Source organism: Sus scrofa, chromosome X (assembly GCF_000003025.6).
Source record: "Sus scrofa isolate TJ Tabasco breed Duroc chromosome X, Sscrofa11.1, whole genome shotgun sequence".
Classification (NCBI taxonomy): domain Eukaryota; kingdom Metazoa; phylum Chordata; class Mammalia; order Artiodactyla; family Suidae; genus Sus; species Sus scrofa.
In genome coordinates, this window is record NC_010461.5 from 3,991,471 (window position 1) to 4,009,977 (window position 18,507).

An 18,507-nucleotide genomic window follows, 5' to 3' on the forward strand; every position below is an offset into this window, starting at 1 on the left:
TGGATATTCCTCAGCCTCGAGGAGAACAGGTGTTGGGCAAGACAGGGAGTAATTTTGGATAGGGATGTGACTCATCAGCTCAGGAAAGGAACTCAGTTTTAGGGGGACGTCGTTGTATTTTATTTATTTATTTATTTTTTAGTGGGACTTCATTTTTGTTTTTTTTATTTTTTATTTTTATTTTTTATTTTTTGGTCTTTTTTGCTTTTTCTAGGGCCGCTCCCACAACATATGGAGGTTCCCAAGCTAGGGGTCTAATTGGAGCTGTAGCTGCCGGCCTACACCAGAGCCACAGCAACGCAGGATCCAAGCCACATTTGCAACCTATACCACAGCTCACGGCAATGCCAGATCCTTAACCCACTGAGCAAGGGCAGGGATCGAACTTGCAACCTCATGGTTCCTAGTCAGATTCGTTCACCACTGCGCCACGACGGGAACTCCAAGGGACTTGGTTTTTAAATCCCCACTTCTGTTTTATCTTCCCCACGTCTTCCAGGGTACAGGGGCAGCGACCGCTCTGGCTACTTCCTGATGAAATGGGGTGTAGTCCTGCCTCAGTTTGGGGAATGGATACCAAATTAGAAAGAAACCTCTTCAATTTTTGAAAATTGAGCTCTTTTTTTTTTAGCCCTAGGCCCCCATACTGAGTGTATGCTCCGTATTGCTGTGTGCTCCATGCCTTAGAAGGGACCCCAGTTATGCTCACCTCCCAGCTTCTCTCTGGGTGAGCTTGAGGGCTGTCTGCTCACATCCTTTGAGTGTTTCTTGCCTGGCTCCAGGCTGGTCATCTGTAGAGTGGATGACATAGCTTTATATCGTGCATCGAAGTCCTGACAGAGGTATCCCAAACACAGCACACTGATGTGATGGGGTAACACAGGCTCTCTTCTTTGTTTTCCAAGGGGGTGCTCGCCCACTGTGCTGTACCCCCCTCCTTTGGGAGCACTCCTGAGCAGTTGGTGTCATGGACTAAGCCAGGCTTTCCTTGGCTGCTTCCAGAACAAGTCATGATGAAGCCTGAGGCTAGATGGTCCCTTCTCATCTCACATCTGTGTTGTCCCCAGAGATGGCCTCCTAGGGACGCTTATGTATGCTTAACTGGAGCCTTCTCCAAAGGAAGGGGCTCAGTCTTGAAAGCTTCTGGGCTCCAGCAGTGCAAAGAATGAGCAGTGCCTCTTGTCAGTTTGTTTTGAGTCTGTCATCTTTGCCAGGGGCCAAAGGACGGGAAGGGGGCAGGGAGAGCAAGAAGAGAAGCAGCAGCAGGAGGAGCAGAAGCAGAAGAAGAAATAGAAGAGGGGGAGGAGGAAGAGGAGGAGAGAAACAAAAGCAGCAGAAGAAGCAGAAGAAGCAGCAGCAATAAAAGATGTAGCAGCATGAGAAGAAGCAGCATCCAGAAAAGACAAAGAAGAGGAAGGAGGAGGAGGAGCATAAAGAGAAGAAGCTCAGGAGAAGCAGAAGCAGTAGTAGAAGAAGCAGCAGCAGAAGAAGAAGCAGTAGCAGGAGAAGCAACAGGAGAAGTAGCATCCAGAGAAGAAGCAGCAGCAGCAGGAGAAGAAGCAGCATCCAGACAAACAGCAGCAGCAGCAGCAGGAGAAGCAGCAGCAGCAGGAAAAGCAGCTGCAGCAGGAGAAGCAGCAGCAGTAGCAGAAGGAGTCACTCAGATCACTGTCCGTCTCTTCTGGTAACTGAAAAGAAACATGGCTGATCTACCAGCGGCGATGTGGAAATCCGTCTCCTTCTTTAGTGGCACATTTCCTATTATAACCGTTTCAATTGTGGCTTCTTTTGTGTCCCCTGAAACGTAGGGAACTTTGAATCTTTCTTGCCACCACAGATGTTCAGTATCTTCCACTCTCTGGGTTAAGATATTTAAGGAGTGAATGCTGGGTCCTTTAAAAGCAGAAGAGGGAAGAACCTTTACCCCACCTGTTCCGTGGTGGGGCGCACGGGCACAGCCTGGCACCGTCTCTGGCATTCAGATGGGCAAAGCGGGTTGAGAGCGACTGGTGCCTGAAGTCTGGCATCCTCAGTTTATCCCATGGTGGGTACAGAGCCGCATAGTCTGTAGGCATGTCACCGAGCCACAGGCAAGGCTGTCCGTGAAGGACTGTCTCACAGGCAGGATCTGCCGTGCTGCTGCATGGATGAGCCTGTTATGGGGAGGCTGGGCTGCTTCTCAGAGCTGGAGGGACCCAGCTAAAGTCCCAAGACTGAAGTCAGGGCAGCATCTTCAGTGTCGTGCCACAAACCCACTTTCAGACCCGGGTATCTCTCCCTTCTCCCTCTGGTTTTGAGGGGAAGAGGGGGAATTCATCATTTTCCCATCTTCACATTTATATTTATATCTTTACTCCCCTATGGGCATGAAATGAGCACATGCTCCTTTGACCTAGTAAAGCAGCATAAAAATGGAGAATGTAGAAAGTTGAAATTATTGCCAGTCTTCACGCCCCCATCTCCCCCCCCACACACACACACATACTATTTGCCCTGCTTTTAGTGGCATCCTTCCGTTAGTGCTGAAAGCCCATGTAGATATATTCTGAATGAGAAAATGGTTTGGGGCCATGTGCCAAGGTACTGGGCTTTAGCTCCCAGGTAGATGCCCAGGTTCATCTGTGCCACTGTCCCAGTCTCTGAATATCATATGGGGACAGTAGCTCAGACAGGGACACAGTTATGCGAAGCGTTTCACGTATGCTGACTTGTGGCAGGAACTTGGCATCTCTCTCCCTCCATCTCTTTCTCCCTCCCCTTTATCCATCCTTTCATGCCCTCCAATGCGGCACTGAAAGCAGCCGAGACCAGTTTTCAACAGTCCTGTCTGAACTGTGGGTTGCTGGTGGCAGAGTCTTGTCCAGCATGGCTTTCTGTTGTCAGTGGCTGGTGTCGTGGGCACAGCATAGATGGGAAAGGCTGGGATGTAGGCAGTAGAACAGCTGGACCTGTCCATTGGTGTGCATGCAGGGCACTGGTCATTCGGGCCCCAGCTGGGGGCTGTTGACACCGATCTCTGGCTTACACCGCTGTTTCATCACCAGCACCCGAGGGCTCTGGGAGGGAATCCATGCTGTCCCTCTTCCCATGCCACTTGCTACCTGCGCTGACCCGGGTGGAGGACACCCGTTGAATAATAAAGGTCAGCCTCTCAGAAGGTGGATTTGATATTCAAGACCTTGTGGCTGACAGAAGAAAAAATAACGCCTCGTGAAATCTTCCCTAGATTTCACTCCCCCATGGACAGGATATAAATCTTCCGATTCTGAGATTGAAGTGATTGCAGGTTGCTGGGAAGAAGCAGCACTTGCCCGTCTGTATTTCTAACACATAGAGGGATGGCCCGCAGCCGCTGAAAGTTCTATCTTTTCGCACAGCGTGTGAGGCGGCGGCAGTAAATTTTCAGACAAGTTGTTTACTGAAGGGCTCTGGCTAATAAAAAAGGAGTTAAGCTGTTAGAACTCTCGATCTCGCCAACTTGCTCAAGTGTCATTAAGTTTTCAAGGTTGTAGAGAGGAAGAGGGACCCGGGCATTCTGGACAAGCCCAGCCCTGAGGACAGTGGCCTTTCCCGCGCTCTTAAAGGATGGGAGTGAGCAAATGCAGGTCCCCTGAGAGCCAGCTCCCCATCAAATCCCGGGATGTGTGCAGGGCAGTGATGACGGTGCAGCCCACATGCTCCTCCTGCTCCACTGACCACGCCTCTGTTCCCGGATGCTCCATCTTTGCCGTTTGCTGTTTTTTTTGCAAGCTGGTTATATGCCCCTAAATGTTCCTGGATTTGTGTCTGTGTATAAAACCTAATCTGTCTGCTTGGACATCTAGTACCTCGGCTGGCGTCTGTGATAAGGGAATCTTCTAGGTGGTAGAAAGAAGACAGAAAAATAGTTCCATACCTAGGTGCTTAGTTACACTTTTTTTTTCTCCCCTTTTTATGGCTGCACTCCAGCACATGGGAATTCCCAGGCTAGGGGTCGAATTGGAGTTGCAGCTGCCAACCTGTGCCACACACCACAGTAACACTGGATCTGAGCGTGTCTGTGACTTCTATCACAGCTCATGGCAACACGGGATCCTTAACCAACTGAGCGAGGCCGGTGATGGAACCTGCATCCTCCGAGAGAGATGGCATCAGGTTCTTAACTCAGTGAGCCACAGTGGGAACTCCTGGTGCTTATTTATGATCAGCACATGAGTAGCCTCTCTCTTTTCACTGAGGACTGTCCTGCATTCCAAGGCCAAAGGTACATTCATGGTTGATGATTAGACCTCAGAGTGGTGCCTCTTGGACTCATCTTGATTCCTCCCACTGTGCTTTTTATGAAGGATGTTGATGTTGGGCTCCCTTACTTGCTCGTGGTCCCAATTTTAGCCTTTCTTATTTCTCACCTCCACCTCGAGTTTTAAAATGTGTCCATCATGGGATCCCTGTGATTATAAAATGCTGCTGATGCTGATTGCTGCCTCTTGCATGGCTTTTCTTGGTTTCCAAGTTGTCGGGTGTCCAGTAGCACTTCACTCTCTGCACGTCCTGCCGCTCACGTCCTATGTGTCCAGCTACGCGTGTATATGTCTTTGGGAGACTGACTTGCCAGCCTGTCTCACCTCTTTTCCTTCACTCGAAGTCTAAAGAGAGGACTTCCCATTGTGGTGCCGTGGAAATGAACCTGACTCATATCCCTGAGGGTGCAGGTTCGATCCCTGGCCCTGCTCAGTGAGTTAAGGATCCAGCATTGCCGTGAGCTGTGGTATAGGTCGCAGATGCGACTCAGATCCTGCGTTGCTCTGGCTGTGGTGTAGGCTGGCAGCTGCAGCTCCAGTTTGACTCCTAGCCTGGGAACTTCCATGTGCTGCAGGTGTGGACCTAAAAAGCAATAAAAAAAAAAAAATCTAAAGATAAGTGGGATGGCAGATGAGCCTCAGATGTCAGTGAAATTGTACCCATGCATCATGGAACTGTTTATTTAGGGAAGAGTAGAAAGAGTGTGATTTCATGTTCATTCGGGGACATCCAGGCCAGTTTTTAGGGCTCTCATCTGCTTCTTGAGAAGGGGTAGAGTTTGGCCTGGTGAAATAAACTCGCCACCAGAATGACTAGGATGGGAGTGGAGCCAGGACATGGCCTAGCCTGGCTTCGTTTTAGTATTTTCAGGTTACTGAAGGGAGTGTACCAGAGTTCCCTTTGTGGCTCAGCAGTAACAAACCTGACCAGTATCCACAAGGACATGGGTTTGATCCCTGACCTTGCTCAGTGGGTTAAGGATCTAGCATTGCCGTGTGCTGTGGTGTAGGTTGCAGATGAGGCTCGGATCCCAGGTTGCTGAGGCTGTGGTGTCAGCTGGCAGCTGTAGCTCTGATTAGACCCCTGTTCTGGGAAACTCCATATGCCGCAGATGCAGCCCTATAAAGACAAAAAAAAAAAAAAAAAGTGTGTACCTTTCCAGGTAGCCAAGAAGGTGCCTTTGGTACATGTTTTTGTGGGAAGATTGTCAGCCATGGTGCGCGCCCCTGTGCTCTGTGTTCATCTCTCCTCTTCTTTCTGAGAAGTGACCTTGAGGGCTCTAATGGCTTGTAGGTTCTAACTGACCTGCCGTCAAATTCCAGGAGAAGCGGGAAAAGCCACTTGCAACCTCCCCCCGTCGCCTTTTCTGCTTTCTTGGTCATGAAATAGTAACCATATTCCTACATTTCATACTCTTGTAAAAGAAAAAAAGAGTGACGGAATTCATCACCAAGCATTGGATCCATAAAAGACTCTTCAAATCATTAACAACCTGCTGAATTTGCTCTGTTTTCAGAGAGCGGGAGGTGCCTGACTCACGCAGAGTGTGGTATTGGGTGCTTATGTTCTGTTTCAAAAAATGAGGGACCTTGAAAGGGTGATAACCAGGAGTTGCTGCTGTGGCTCAGCAGGTTAAGAACCTGCCAGTGTCCATGAGGATGCAGGTTCCATCCCTGGCCTCGCTCAGTGGGTTAAGGATCCAGCGTTGCTGCAAGCTGCAGCGTCGTTTGCAGATGTAGCTCGGATTCAGTGTGGCTGTGCCTGTAGCTGTGGTAGGGGCCGGCAGCTGCAGCTCCAATACAACCCCTAGCCTGGGAACTTCCATATGCTGCGGGTGTGGCTGTAAAAAGAAAAAAAAAAAGTGTGATACGCAGGTGACGGCAGCAGTTGCCTGCCGTGTGCGATAGGGGCTGAAGGAGCCTGAGCTATGAAGAAATGAAAAGTGTGTTTAGAAGCGTGTCATCTCTTTGTCGGAGCTCAAGTTCAGGCACCTGTGATACAGAATTCTAAATTTGAAATGGATCAGACACAACTTAGAATAGATTTACAAGGAGATCCTGCTGAGTAGCATTGAGAACTATGTCTAGATACTCATGTTGCAACAGAACAAAGGGTGGGGGAAAAAAAAAAGGTATACATGTAAGGATAACTTGATTCCCTTGCTGTGCAGTGGGAAAATTAAAAAAAAATAAATTAAGGAAGAAACACACACACACACACAAAAATAAAATAAATTTGAAATGGTTTTGCTTATCACGAGGGGTGTGGGTATGAAGTAAACACAGACCAGCAGCACTGATTGAATTAAAGACATGATTCATTTTAGAGCATTTGCTTGTTTGCAGAGATGCCAGAGGCCATGGCCCGATCTCTTCCAGGTGGTCAGTGGCTCCTGACTTAGGTCAGACCTTCAGAGATGTCAGACATGCACATACAGCCCTACATGGATGATATTTATAATGTGTACCATGCTCATGTATACATGAGATTTATAATAAACTGATTTATATAGGTATATATAAAATATTACCTTGTATGCAAAATGTATAATATACATATTAACTTATACACAGTATTTGTAGATTTATTTATATATAATATGTAGGCATATATTAATTTATATTCAATGTCTATAATATATTTATATGTAATGTTTATCCATGTATGCTATGTTTACATATATAATATTTATTCATGTATGCTATATTGATTTATATATAATATATACATGTATAATACATTGATTTATATGCAATATTTATACATATATAATATGTTAATTTTAATATCATGTATATACATGAATATATAGTAATTTATATTTATACATGTATACTATATGTTTATATATAATTATATATAACACTAATTTATTGTAGTATTTATACATGTATACTCTATAAATTCATATATATTGATACATGCATAATGTATTCACATATATATTTATTCATATATACTGCATTAATTTATATGCACTATTTATACACGTGGAATATATTTATATGTATTTATACACATGAGTTATATGTAATTTTATACACATACACATTTATAGATTAATTTATATATAATACATATATAACATAATATACATATATAATAATATAATATATCCATATATATGTTATAATACCTTCCCTAGAGCAACTTTTCCATGAACGATGTTGCATTGTTGAGTTCCAAGTACATCCCCGAAGGGTTAAATCCAAAAGAGCCAGTGCAGTGTTCACTTGACCAGCAGAGGTTCATGGAACTGATGCGACCTGCCAGTCACCATGCTGGGGCCAGGAACGCAGGGACGTACATGAGGCGCCCCGGCCAGTGGTCTGGTGGGAGAAGGAGAGCTTCTAAATGATGCTTGGGTAGAGCGGCAAATGCCGTATTAGCAATGGCACAAAGATCATAGGTCACTCCTATGTGGCAGCTCATAAACACGATACAAAGTAACTTATTCATAAAACAGAAACAGACTCTGAGATTTCAAAACCAAACGTAGGGTTACCAAAGGGGAAGTGTTGGGGGAAGGGGGACATTGGGAGGTTGGGGTTGACATATACACACTACTATGTATAAAATAGATTTGAACCAAGGACCTACTGTGGAGCACAGGGAAATCTCCTCAATACTGTGTCGTCTAATAACCTGGATGGGGAAAGAAGCTGAGAAAGTCTATGTGTGCGTGTATAACTGATTCGCTTTGCTACCCACCTGAAACTAGCACAATAGTATAAGCCAACTCTACTCCAATAAAATTTGGAGATTAAGAGGGATTGCATTCATTCTCGCATTCATGCATTCACTCCCCTCTTACTTGTGCCAGTAGCCTTCAAAAGGGTGGGCACTCACAGTTCCCTTTCAGCCGAAATTGCTCTGCTTGTCAGGACCAAGGTGACAATGGAAGCTAGTATGTGCTGGGCAGACGTTGCCGTTAAGTGCATTGCTCAGAGGTCCACTCGGTGTCAGGAGGAAGCAATGTGACTCCCTGATGCCTCTGAGCAGACTCGGGTGTGAACCCCTGACCTCTGGCCGTGTCCATAGTGCCAGGCACTCGTCCCAAAGGGGCACACGTCGACCATGGCTGGCAGTTCCCCGGCATCTGTGCATTCTCATCCTTTCTAGCCGCCTGGGTCTAGGTGCAGTCTGAGCTAGGAGCTGCACCTGCCATCTGTCCATCTCTCTCAGCTCAAGAACAAATTCAGTTCCAAGAATGTTCCCCTTACCTTCACAAATCCAGGGTTAACCATGAAGTTTCTTCCAGGATGCTTATTCTGTGGTAGATGGTGTGACAGCACACAGAGTTGAATTGACATGGGTATAACTGGGTGACAACTCTTTACTAGGTAGGAGAGCACGTGTGTATGTGCATGTATGTGCGTGCACATATTCCAGAGAAAATATTCTTTGTAATTGTTAAGTGATTTTTATTTTTTCCATTGTCGTTGGCTTACAGTGTTCTGTTCATTTTCTACTGTATATCAAAGTGACCCAGTCACATACATAGATATACTTTTTTCTCCTTCTTAAATTTTTTTTTAAAAATGTTATTGTAGTCCTTTTACAACATTGTGTGAATTTCTGCTGTACAGCAGTGGGATCCAGTCCTACATATACATACACATTTTTTTTCTTGCATTATCTTTTGTCGCGTTCCACCACAAGTGACTAGAGAGAGTTCCCTGTACTCTACAGTCTTTTAACTTTTTTTGAAGTTTATTGACGTAGCGTTGATTTACAAGGTTGCGCTCATTTCTGCTCTACCGCCAAGGGATTGATCCACGTGCACACACCCATGCTGTTTCAGATTCTTTTCCCACCTAGATGACCAGAGACTATTGGGTGGAGTTCTCTGTGGTATAGTGCTTTGAAGATGCTTGCTTTCTTAGTAACCTCACAGAGGGAAGAATAAAATTCAAGAAAGCTGGCCCTTTTCCAATGCATTTCTTCCCAAGTTGCATCCTTGGAGGACCTCTCAAGCCTGTCACACTTGCCTGCAGATCTCTCGAGGGTCCAGTGACTCATCTAAGGAGACTTCCTTTTCCCTGAGTAAGAGTTTTTTTGTGTGTCTTCTCAGGGTCGCACCTGCAGCACATGGAAGTTTCCAGGCTAGGGGTCGAATCGGACCTGCAGCTTCCAGCCAGCATCACAGCTACGGCAGTTGCTGGATCTGAGCTGCATCTGCAAAGGACGCCACTGTTCACGTCGACACCAGATCCTTAATCCACTGAGTGGGGCCAGGAATCAGATCTGCATCCTCATGGATACTAGTTGGGTTCCTTACCCCTGAGCTGTAACAGGAACTCTCCCCCGCCCCCCAGCTCCCATCCCCTGCGTTAGAGATGTAATGTTTGGCATCCTGGGTGGTGGTTCCTGAATTTTCAAAGGGGTATCGTGTCATCCCAGCTTCACCCTCATCAGAATGGTGGTCCACGTGCTTATTTTGCCCTTGGATGTGTTTTCTTTCCAGGAATGCGGAGAGCCCTTTCCTGCTCGTCCTGTCCTTCCTGCATGTTCACACAGCCCTCTTCTCATCCAAGATCTTTGCCGGCAAAAGCAAACACGGCGCTTACGGGGACGCAACCGAGGAAATGGACTGGAGTGTGGGTATGTGCGCTTGTCGTCAGCCTGAGCTTCCGATGTGGCTGAGTCTTCTCCTGCTTGTTGCTTTTTCCCTCTGAGTTTCCACCTCTGTCCCTGGTGCCTTCAGAAGCAGCATAGGCATCTGGTTTTTGTGTTTCAAAAAAGATAAGCCAACAGACACTTGTTGGCCTTCCCGTGGTGGCTCAGTGGGTTAAGAACCCGACAGAGTGTCTGTGAGGATGCAGGTTCCATCCCTGGCCTGACCTCGCTCGGTGGGGGAAGGATCTGGCCTTGCTGCAGACTGTGCAGGTGGCAGAGGCAGTTCGGATCCACCGTGTCTGTGGTTACGGTGTAGGTCTCGACTGCAGCTGCAGTTTGAACCCTAGCCCAGAAACGTCCATAGGCTGCAGGTGTGGCCCTAAAAAGAAAGAAAAAACAAAACAAAACAAAACCACTCATTGTGAACAGTAAACAGAGTGTCAGAAGGCTCTTACCCTGAGTGCGTGATTGTGGTTGCCCGTGGATATGGCACCAGGGGGTCATGGGCTGGTGATCAAAGAGATTTTTGAAGAAAAGGACTCCAAGCATTAATCCTCATCACCCCTTTCAGCAGTTACAGGTGACAAAGCCCTTGTCTTTAGCAGAGTGAGGTATGGGGTGGGTTTGAGGGGACAGAGGGCTTGCAGGGGCTGCAGTCCTGGGAGGAATGTCCTTGCAGGAGCCATGGGGTCTCCCGTGGATGCTGGGTGGACCCACCATGTTTCCTCCGTCTCCAGCTGTGTTCTTGCTGCATCTGAGCATGTCGACGTTGCCTTGCCCTCTGTGTCTCTGGTCCAGAAGCAGCCTCGCCCATTGCGGAAAAAGGGGGCGTGCTTTTGTAGAAGCACTGGGAACGCTTCCCACTGAGGTTTCCATTTGAAAATGGGTCCTGCACAGCTACACGAGGAGGATCACCGTGAAGGCGGGTGCTTTGTTCTGCACAGCCAGGCGGCTGGGGTCTCTCTCACAGAGGGTTGGGGAAGGCGGCGTGTAGAGGCTAAGCCAAGGGATGGAAAAATCTGTGGGCTCTGAGCGTCTCGTTCCGTTCCTGTCTGCCCTGGCCATGCCTCTGATAGAAACACACATGCTCCATCTGGACAAAACGCAGTCCATGGTGTCATCAACCAGGTTGCCTGAGATTTCCGTTTATTTCCTTCCTTGTCCTTTTCTCCCCTCTCTCGGTCTTCCTTCCTTTCGTTGGGCACGGAATTGATCGTGTTTGCATCTCGATGGTTTGGAGATACTCGACTGTGGCCACAGAGTTTTCTTTGTTGGTTTGTGGTAAGAAAAAATGGAACGTGGTGAGGGTCACAGGCAGACATGCGTTTATTTTTTTTCCTTGAGGTATTTCTTTTAAAGACATTTATTCAAGTATAGTGGATTTATAATGTTTCTTCAGTTTTTCTGCTGTATCGCAAAGTGACACAGTCATGGATATATATCCATTCCTCTTCTCATACTATCGTCCATCGTGGTCTACCCCAAGAGACTGGGTATCGGGTATCGTTCCCTGTGCTGGACAGCAGGACCTCATTGCTTATCCATTCCCAGTGTAATAGTTGGCATCTGTGGATCCCAAACTCCCCCATTCATCCCACTCCCTCCCCCTTGGCAACTGTAGGTGCGTTCTCCGGGTCCATGAGTTTGTTTCTGTTCTGTAGATAGGTTCATTTGTGCCATATTTTAGATTCCACAGATAAGTGACATATTACTTACAGTATTTGTCTTTCTCTTTTGGGCTTAATTCACTTAGTATGAGAGTCTCTAGTTGCATCCATGTTGCTGCCCATGGCATGATTTTGTCCCTTTATATGGCTAAGTGGTATTCCATTGTGGATATGTATCACAGCTTCTTTATCCATGCCTTTGTTGATGGACATTTAGGTTGTTTCCATGTCTTGGCTATTGTGAATCATGCTGCAGTGAACATACGAGTGCCAGTATCTTTTTCAAAGAAAGTTTTATCCATATATATATATATGCCCACGAGTGGGATTGCTGGGTCATACGGTTGTTTTATATTTAGTTTTCTGAGGTAGCTCCATACTGTTTTCCATAGTGGTTGTACCAATTTATATTCCCACCAACAGTGTAGGAGAGTTCCTTTTTCTCCACACCCTCTCTGGCATTTTTTATTTTTGGACTTATTAATGATGGCCGTTCAGAGCGGCGTGAGGTGGCACCTCAGAGGAGTCTTCATTTGCACTTCTCTAATAATCCGTGACATTGAGCATCTTTTCACGTGCCTCCTGGCCATCCGCATGTCTTCTCTGGAAAAATGCAGGTCTTTTGCCCATTTTTCTATTGGGTTGTTTGTTGTTGAGTCGCATGAGCTGTTTGTATATTTTGGAATGAGTTTTGTTTCGTTTCCTTTCAATCTTGGAAGGAGCACGGTCTTAAGGATGAGATGACTGCATCCTTGTTGTGTTTTCTTGCTCTTTACCGCTGTGAACTTGAGAGATGTGTTACCTCTCTGGGGCTGATGAGTTCAGATGAGGCAGCGCCTAAGTTTCTTTCTTCTCTAACCTTTGCTGTGATGGTGGCAGGTAATAGAAGTGACTGCACGTGAGGAAGCCATACTCGGAAAAAGCAAAACAGAACATTCTGCCTACTGAGGCTCGTAGGAAGACTTCATTATACTTGCGGCTTTGACATACACCCCTGCAAGCCTGCCTCCTTTCATTTTTCCTTCCTCAAACGTTTCACGTATATTAGTTTCCACCTTCTACACCTTAGTATGTGTAAATCAGTAGACTATTTCGTAGTGTGAATCGGTAGCATATTTTATCTCTTTAACGAGCGTGATATGTTAATATAACAGGTGTTAGGCATAGCTCGCCAGCATCGATGAGCTTCCAGGTAAGTGCTTGCCGGGATTATCACATGCATTGATTAATTTCCATTTAATTAGAGCAGCACATATGCCTACCCTGACTCATTTAAAAAAGCCTAACTTCCTATGTTTTCCTGCTCCGGGTCCCTCTTGAATAAAACGGAGAAGGTTTTTTCATCATATGAGATTCTTCATGAGACCCTGATGGCATATTAATACAGGATTGTGTTCTTTCTTTGGGGCCAAAACATCACATCCTTCCCCTTAACCATTACATGTATGTCTCAGGATCTTTCTGTTGTTTTTGAAATCTAATACCTCTGAGGGTTTGGAGGAATCGTCCTTCTTTTCAGAAAGAGCCTTTCATTATCACAGAGAAGGGGGCGGGCTGCAGCATTCTGAACAGTGATATGATAAAACAATCTGAAGATATTGGCTTACGCGGAAAATCTCCCAGCACAGCGGGCAGCTGAGCGAGAAGCGGTAAACAAGAGTGGGCCCGTCTCTGTCCTTTAGCGCATTTCCTTTTGAAAGGTGTGGAGGCAGCTGCATTATAGGAAGCACCCCTTTTGCTCCACTGCCGGCTGCTCTGTACCTTCAAAGGCATCATCACGAAAAGCACCTTAATGAATTATCCGCCGAGGCCAAGGTGTGAACCCGCATCCTCATGGATACTCATTGGGTTCTTAACCCACTGTGCCACAGCGGGAACTCCCAAGAGAGTCCAACCAAGAACCCACTGGAAGGAAAAACAGCAGATGCATTCATGAAAGACTCCAAGCTCCATGTGCCGGGGCGCTTCTGTGGCCACACCTCACCTCCCTCTTGAGGAATGGAGGGTCGATGGCAAGGCCTCATTTTGCCAGAGATGACGGTGGGCCTCAGAAGCTCAGGAGATGTAAGGAAACTCTGAAAACAAGGTGGCTTAAGGATTGGGCCAAGCCCTTCAGCCATACAGCCTAATGCTAATTGGGCTTTGTATAACTGGGCATGGGTTTGAGGGATAGTCTGTTTTAAAAATGGACTGTTTCTAAAACTTTCTAAGACTCCTTGAGGATGCGGGTTCCATCCTTGATCTTGCTGGGTGGGTTAAGGATCTGGCATTGCTTCAAGCTGCAGCATAGGTTTGCAGACGCAGCTCAGATCTGGTGTGGCTGTGGGGTAGGCCAGCCGCTGCCGCTCCAATTCGACCCCTTGCTTGGGAACTTCCCTGTGCCACAGGTGCGGCTGTACAAAGAAAAGAACCCAATAAAAATGGACTCTTTCCAAGACTCCTGGACTGAAATAGCAGTTGGAGTCTGAAATGCAGTGTACAGTGATAGCTTTGTTTACCTGGGCAAAAGGGCTCCGTTGAGTTTCTGTGGAGGACAAGCTACTCTATTTTTTTTTTTTAATGTATGTTATGGGTGTAGAGTTGATTTCCAACGTTGTGTGCATTTCTGATGCACAGCAGAGTGACTCAGTTATACATATAGACACAGTCTTTTTCACATCTTCTTCTGTGATGGTTTATCACAAGGTATTAAATATAGTTAGTTCCCGGTGCTATGCAGTAGGACCCCTGTTGCTTAATCCATCCTGGAGGTAGTAGTTTGCATCTGCTGACCCCACGCTCCCAGTCCATTCCTTTCCTACCCTCTGCCCTTGGCAAACCCACATCTGTTCTCCAGGGAAGACATCTATTTTAGAATGCTGTAGACCAGGCTCATAAGAGGTGCCCAGGAAGTCATTGTTCAAGTTCAAGTCAAGGGGAGCAGGTGCCTGGTGTTTGGGAGGCCCTGTCCATGGTGCTGGATGCTACGGAAGGGTGGCTTGTACACCTGTGGAAACCAGTCCATGGTGGGAGGGGAGGAGCTTGCTTTGCAAGACTATTAATATCCACTGGGTACCTTGTGATGCAAGATTTATCTCCATCTAAATCTAGGAGAAAACTTAGACTTTCATCTCCCTGTTTTACTTCCTGAAAACGAACAGTGTGGGACCTGCAAAAGTAATGCTGATATTCTTTGCTCTTCTTCTGTTCCGTAGAACATGTCACCAGAGCTGGAAGATTACGTGTGTGTGTGTGTGTGTGTGTGTGTGTGTGTGTGTGTGTGTGTTTCCCTTGGGATTTAGCACATCAGTTTTTTCTCTTGAATTTTTTGTTTTTCATTTATTTATTTTTTGCCACACCTGGGGCATCTGGAGGTTCCCAGGCTAGGCGTCACATTGGAGCTGCACTGGTCGGCCTATGCCACAGACCAGCAATGTGGGATCTGAGTTGAATCTGCAGGCTGCACTACAGCTCATGGCAATGCCATATCCTTAACCCACTGAGCAAGGCCAGGGATCTAACCTGCCTCCTCATGGATGCTAGTCAGATTCGTTTCCACTGAGCCACGACAGGAACTCCTTTTGAATTTTTTAAAATGTGCTTATTCTTGATAAATGGGACCTGCTTTAAAACGACATGACTGATAAATAAAAATACTTTTTCTTTAAAAAAAAAAAAAAAACGTAAAAATCAGAGTTCCCGTTGTGGCTCGGCAGGTTAAGAATCTGACGTAGTGCCCATGATGATGTGGGGTCGATCCCTGGCCTTGCTCAGTGGGTTAAGGATCCAGTGTTACCACAAGCTGTGGTGTAGGTCACAAACGCAGCTCGGATCCGGCGATGGTGTGGCTGTGGTGTAGACCAGCAGCTGCAGCTCTGATTCGACGACCCCTAGCCTGGGAACCTCCATATGCCACAGGTGCAACCCTCAAATGAAAAATAAATAAATAAATTAAAAAAACAAACATGAACCTCACATGCTCACTTCTGAGGCACCCAGCGCATGGAAGGCCAGGCAGAGCATTCAAAGGAAGAGACACACAAGGAGAATCCCCAAGAGAAAAATGAGAGAAGAGCCAGAGACTGAGGTCATGGAACTCAGAGGCGGGCAGCTTCCTAAAAAGGAGCCACACCCAGCAGGAGTTCTTGGGAGACTGTGTGACGGAGAGGACGAAGGGACCCGTGGACTTCGCTACCGTGAACAGTGGATATTTTAAATTTTATTTTACTGCCGTTTGGTGGGTTTATAGTGTTGCTGTGTTGATTTCTGATGTGCCGCAGAGACATTCAGTTGTTCGTGTGTGTTTGTTCGTGTTTCCTTTCCATTGTGGTTTGTCCCAGGATGCGGAATAGAGTTCCCCGGGTTGGCCTGTACCATCGTACCTTGGGGTTCATCCATCCTGTGTATGAGCCTACCCCTGCTAATCCCAGACGCCCCATCTACCCCTGCCCACCCGGCTCCCCTTGGCCACCACAAGGCTGTCTGGGAGTCTGTTTCTGTTCTGCAGATGAGTTCACTTATGTCATGTTTTAGGTTCCATGTATAAGTGATATCATACAATGGTTGTCTTTCACTGTTGAACTTTCCACAGTCTGATAATCTCTAGGTCCATCCATGGTGCTGCAAAGGACATTATTTCATTCTTTCTTCATGGCTGAGGAATCATCCCTTGTGTATATGTACCACATCTTCTTGACCCATTCCTCTGTCGCTGGGCATTTAGGTTGCTTCCGTGTGTTGACTATTGTAAATATGTGTGTTTTCTTATTTTAATTTTTTTTTTACTTTTTTTAAAATTACAGTTGATTTGCAGTGTTGTGCCAATTTCTCTGTACAGCCAAGGACCCGGTCATACATATATATCTATATTCTTTTTCTTACATTGCCCCCCATTATATTCTATCCCAAGAGATTGGACACAGTTCCCTGTGTGTTTTGTTTTGTTTTTCTTTTTATGGCTGCATGTGTGGCATGTAGAGGTTCCCAGGCTAGGGGTTGAATTGGAGCTGTAGCCGCTGGCCTACCCTACAGTCACAGCAACATGGGATCTGAGCCAGGTCTGCGACCTACACCATAGCTGATGGCAATAGCTGATCCTGAAGTCACTGAGTGAGGTCTGGGATTGAACCTGCATCCTCACAGATACCAGTCGGATTTGTTACTGCTGAGCCAAAGGGAATTCCTCCCTGAGTTTTTAAAATTTTTATTGCATGTGTGTTTTAAGTACACCTCACAGTAACAGGTGCATGTGGTGTTCTTTGCAGAAGCCATGTACTTTGGAATGCAGTAGACCAGGCTTAGTGGGGATATTTGAGGTGCTGAGAGTTGAAGAAGTTGGAGATTCCATTTTATTATTGGAGTATAGTATGTCTACAGTGTTGTGTTAGGTTCATGGATATTCCTTTTTTTTGAGAAGCACAGAGGAATGTGGGACACAGAGATAGGTCCAGCTCAATTCTGTCTTGGAGACTGTGTGTGTTGGCCTCCATATGTAGGGACTGTGGGATTTTCGGTCCAGCGCAGGGGCAGAGAGAAAGATCATGGACGTGGTGGGTGGTTGGGATTTTCTGAGGACTGTGAGGAAGGACAACTGGGTATGGGATGTGGGTGGTTGCCAAGAGAGGGACTGGGGTGGCAGAGGAGGGGAGGGAGGAGGATGCTGATGACTTTGGAGGTGACGCATTAGAGGTGCAAACCAGACTGTAGGACAGGTGTTGGAACACCAGGACAAGGTGGAAGTGTTTAAATCCCCAGGTCGAAGACTTCTGGGTGTTGCTAAATCTTTGGCATTTGTTCAAATGATGAGCAAAGGATGAGGATGCAAGTTCCTTGTGTCAAGAGATCAAGGACCTCGAAGCCAGGGCATTCAGGGGGCCCTTTGCTGTGACAGATGCACCAGAGATGGTGAGCTCAACTGCCCTGTGATGGTCATGGCTGAGAGCTTTATTCACTTTCAGAAGTTTCTTTTTGGGGGGTTTAAGATTGGGCAAGGGGGTGGAGGGCTGATTATGGATGTTTCAGGGAGAAACATAGATGCTTAGAGACCACACGTTCATGAGCTGAACATCCTGCTGCATCAGATAGATGCTCACACTCGAGGGTTGGGAATTGCAGGAGTTGGTCAGCAGCCAAAGGCCCAGGTTTTCAATAGGTTTTGGGGAAGCGCAGGGGTGAGCCGTGTCCTCTAAAAGCATGCTGACTCCCAGCTCTGCACAGCAAAGCCCCATCTGTCAGCTCTGTGACATGATGGCAATAAAAGAGCCGGGTGCTCATACCATGTGGATTGTTGTCATGTTGTGGCCCTGGTGCCTGTGTGTGGTGAACTGTGCTGGGGATGCACTTGGAGGCTGTAGGCACCAGAGCACGCAAGCCTTCCATCATAAATCCCGTAGCCACGACATGGAAGCAACCTAAATGGGCCATCGACAGAGGAATGGATTAAGAAGATGTAGTACATATATGCAATGGAATATTACTCGGTCAAAAAAAAAAAGAGAATGAAATCATGCCATTTGGAGCAACATGGATGCAACTGGGGATTATCATATTGAGTGAAGTAAGCCAGACAGAGAAAGACAAATATCACAGGATATCACTTAAATGTGGAATAGAAAAAAAAAAATACAAACGAAATCTATAGACAAACCAGAAACAGACTCACAGACATAGAAAGCAAACCGTGGTTCCCTAAGGAGAAGGAGAAAGGATAAACTAGAAGAAAAAATAAAGGAAAAGATTGCTGATTTAGTGACAAAATCTAAAATTTCCCAGTGTCGCAAAAGGAAACCTGACATGACCAAGGACAAGGCAGTTACAAAGCAAGGGGGATCCTGTGTGGCTCAATGGGCTAAGAGCCTGGCATTGTCACTTCTGTGGCATGGGGCCCTGCTGTGTCGTGGGTTCAATCCCTGTCCCATAGGTGCAGCCAAAAAAATACCACCACAACCAAAAAACACTACGT

General features: G+C 46.5%; 1 protein-coding gene across 1 annotated transcript in view; it reads left to right on the top strand.

The window, feature by feature from the left end:
- Positions 1-18,507, top strand: part of STS (steroid sulfatase) — a 150,874-nt gene that overhangs the window by 65,444 nt on the left and 66,923 nt on the right. Inside the window, 1 exon segment of the mRNA XM_021080518.1 lies at positions 9,749-9,885. Within this exon segment, the coding sequence (XP_020936177.1) occupies positions 9,749-9,885 (137 nt within the window).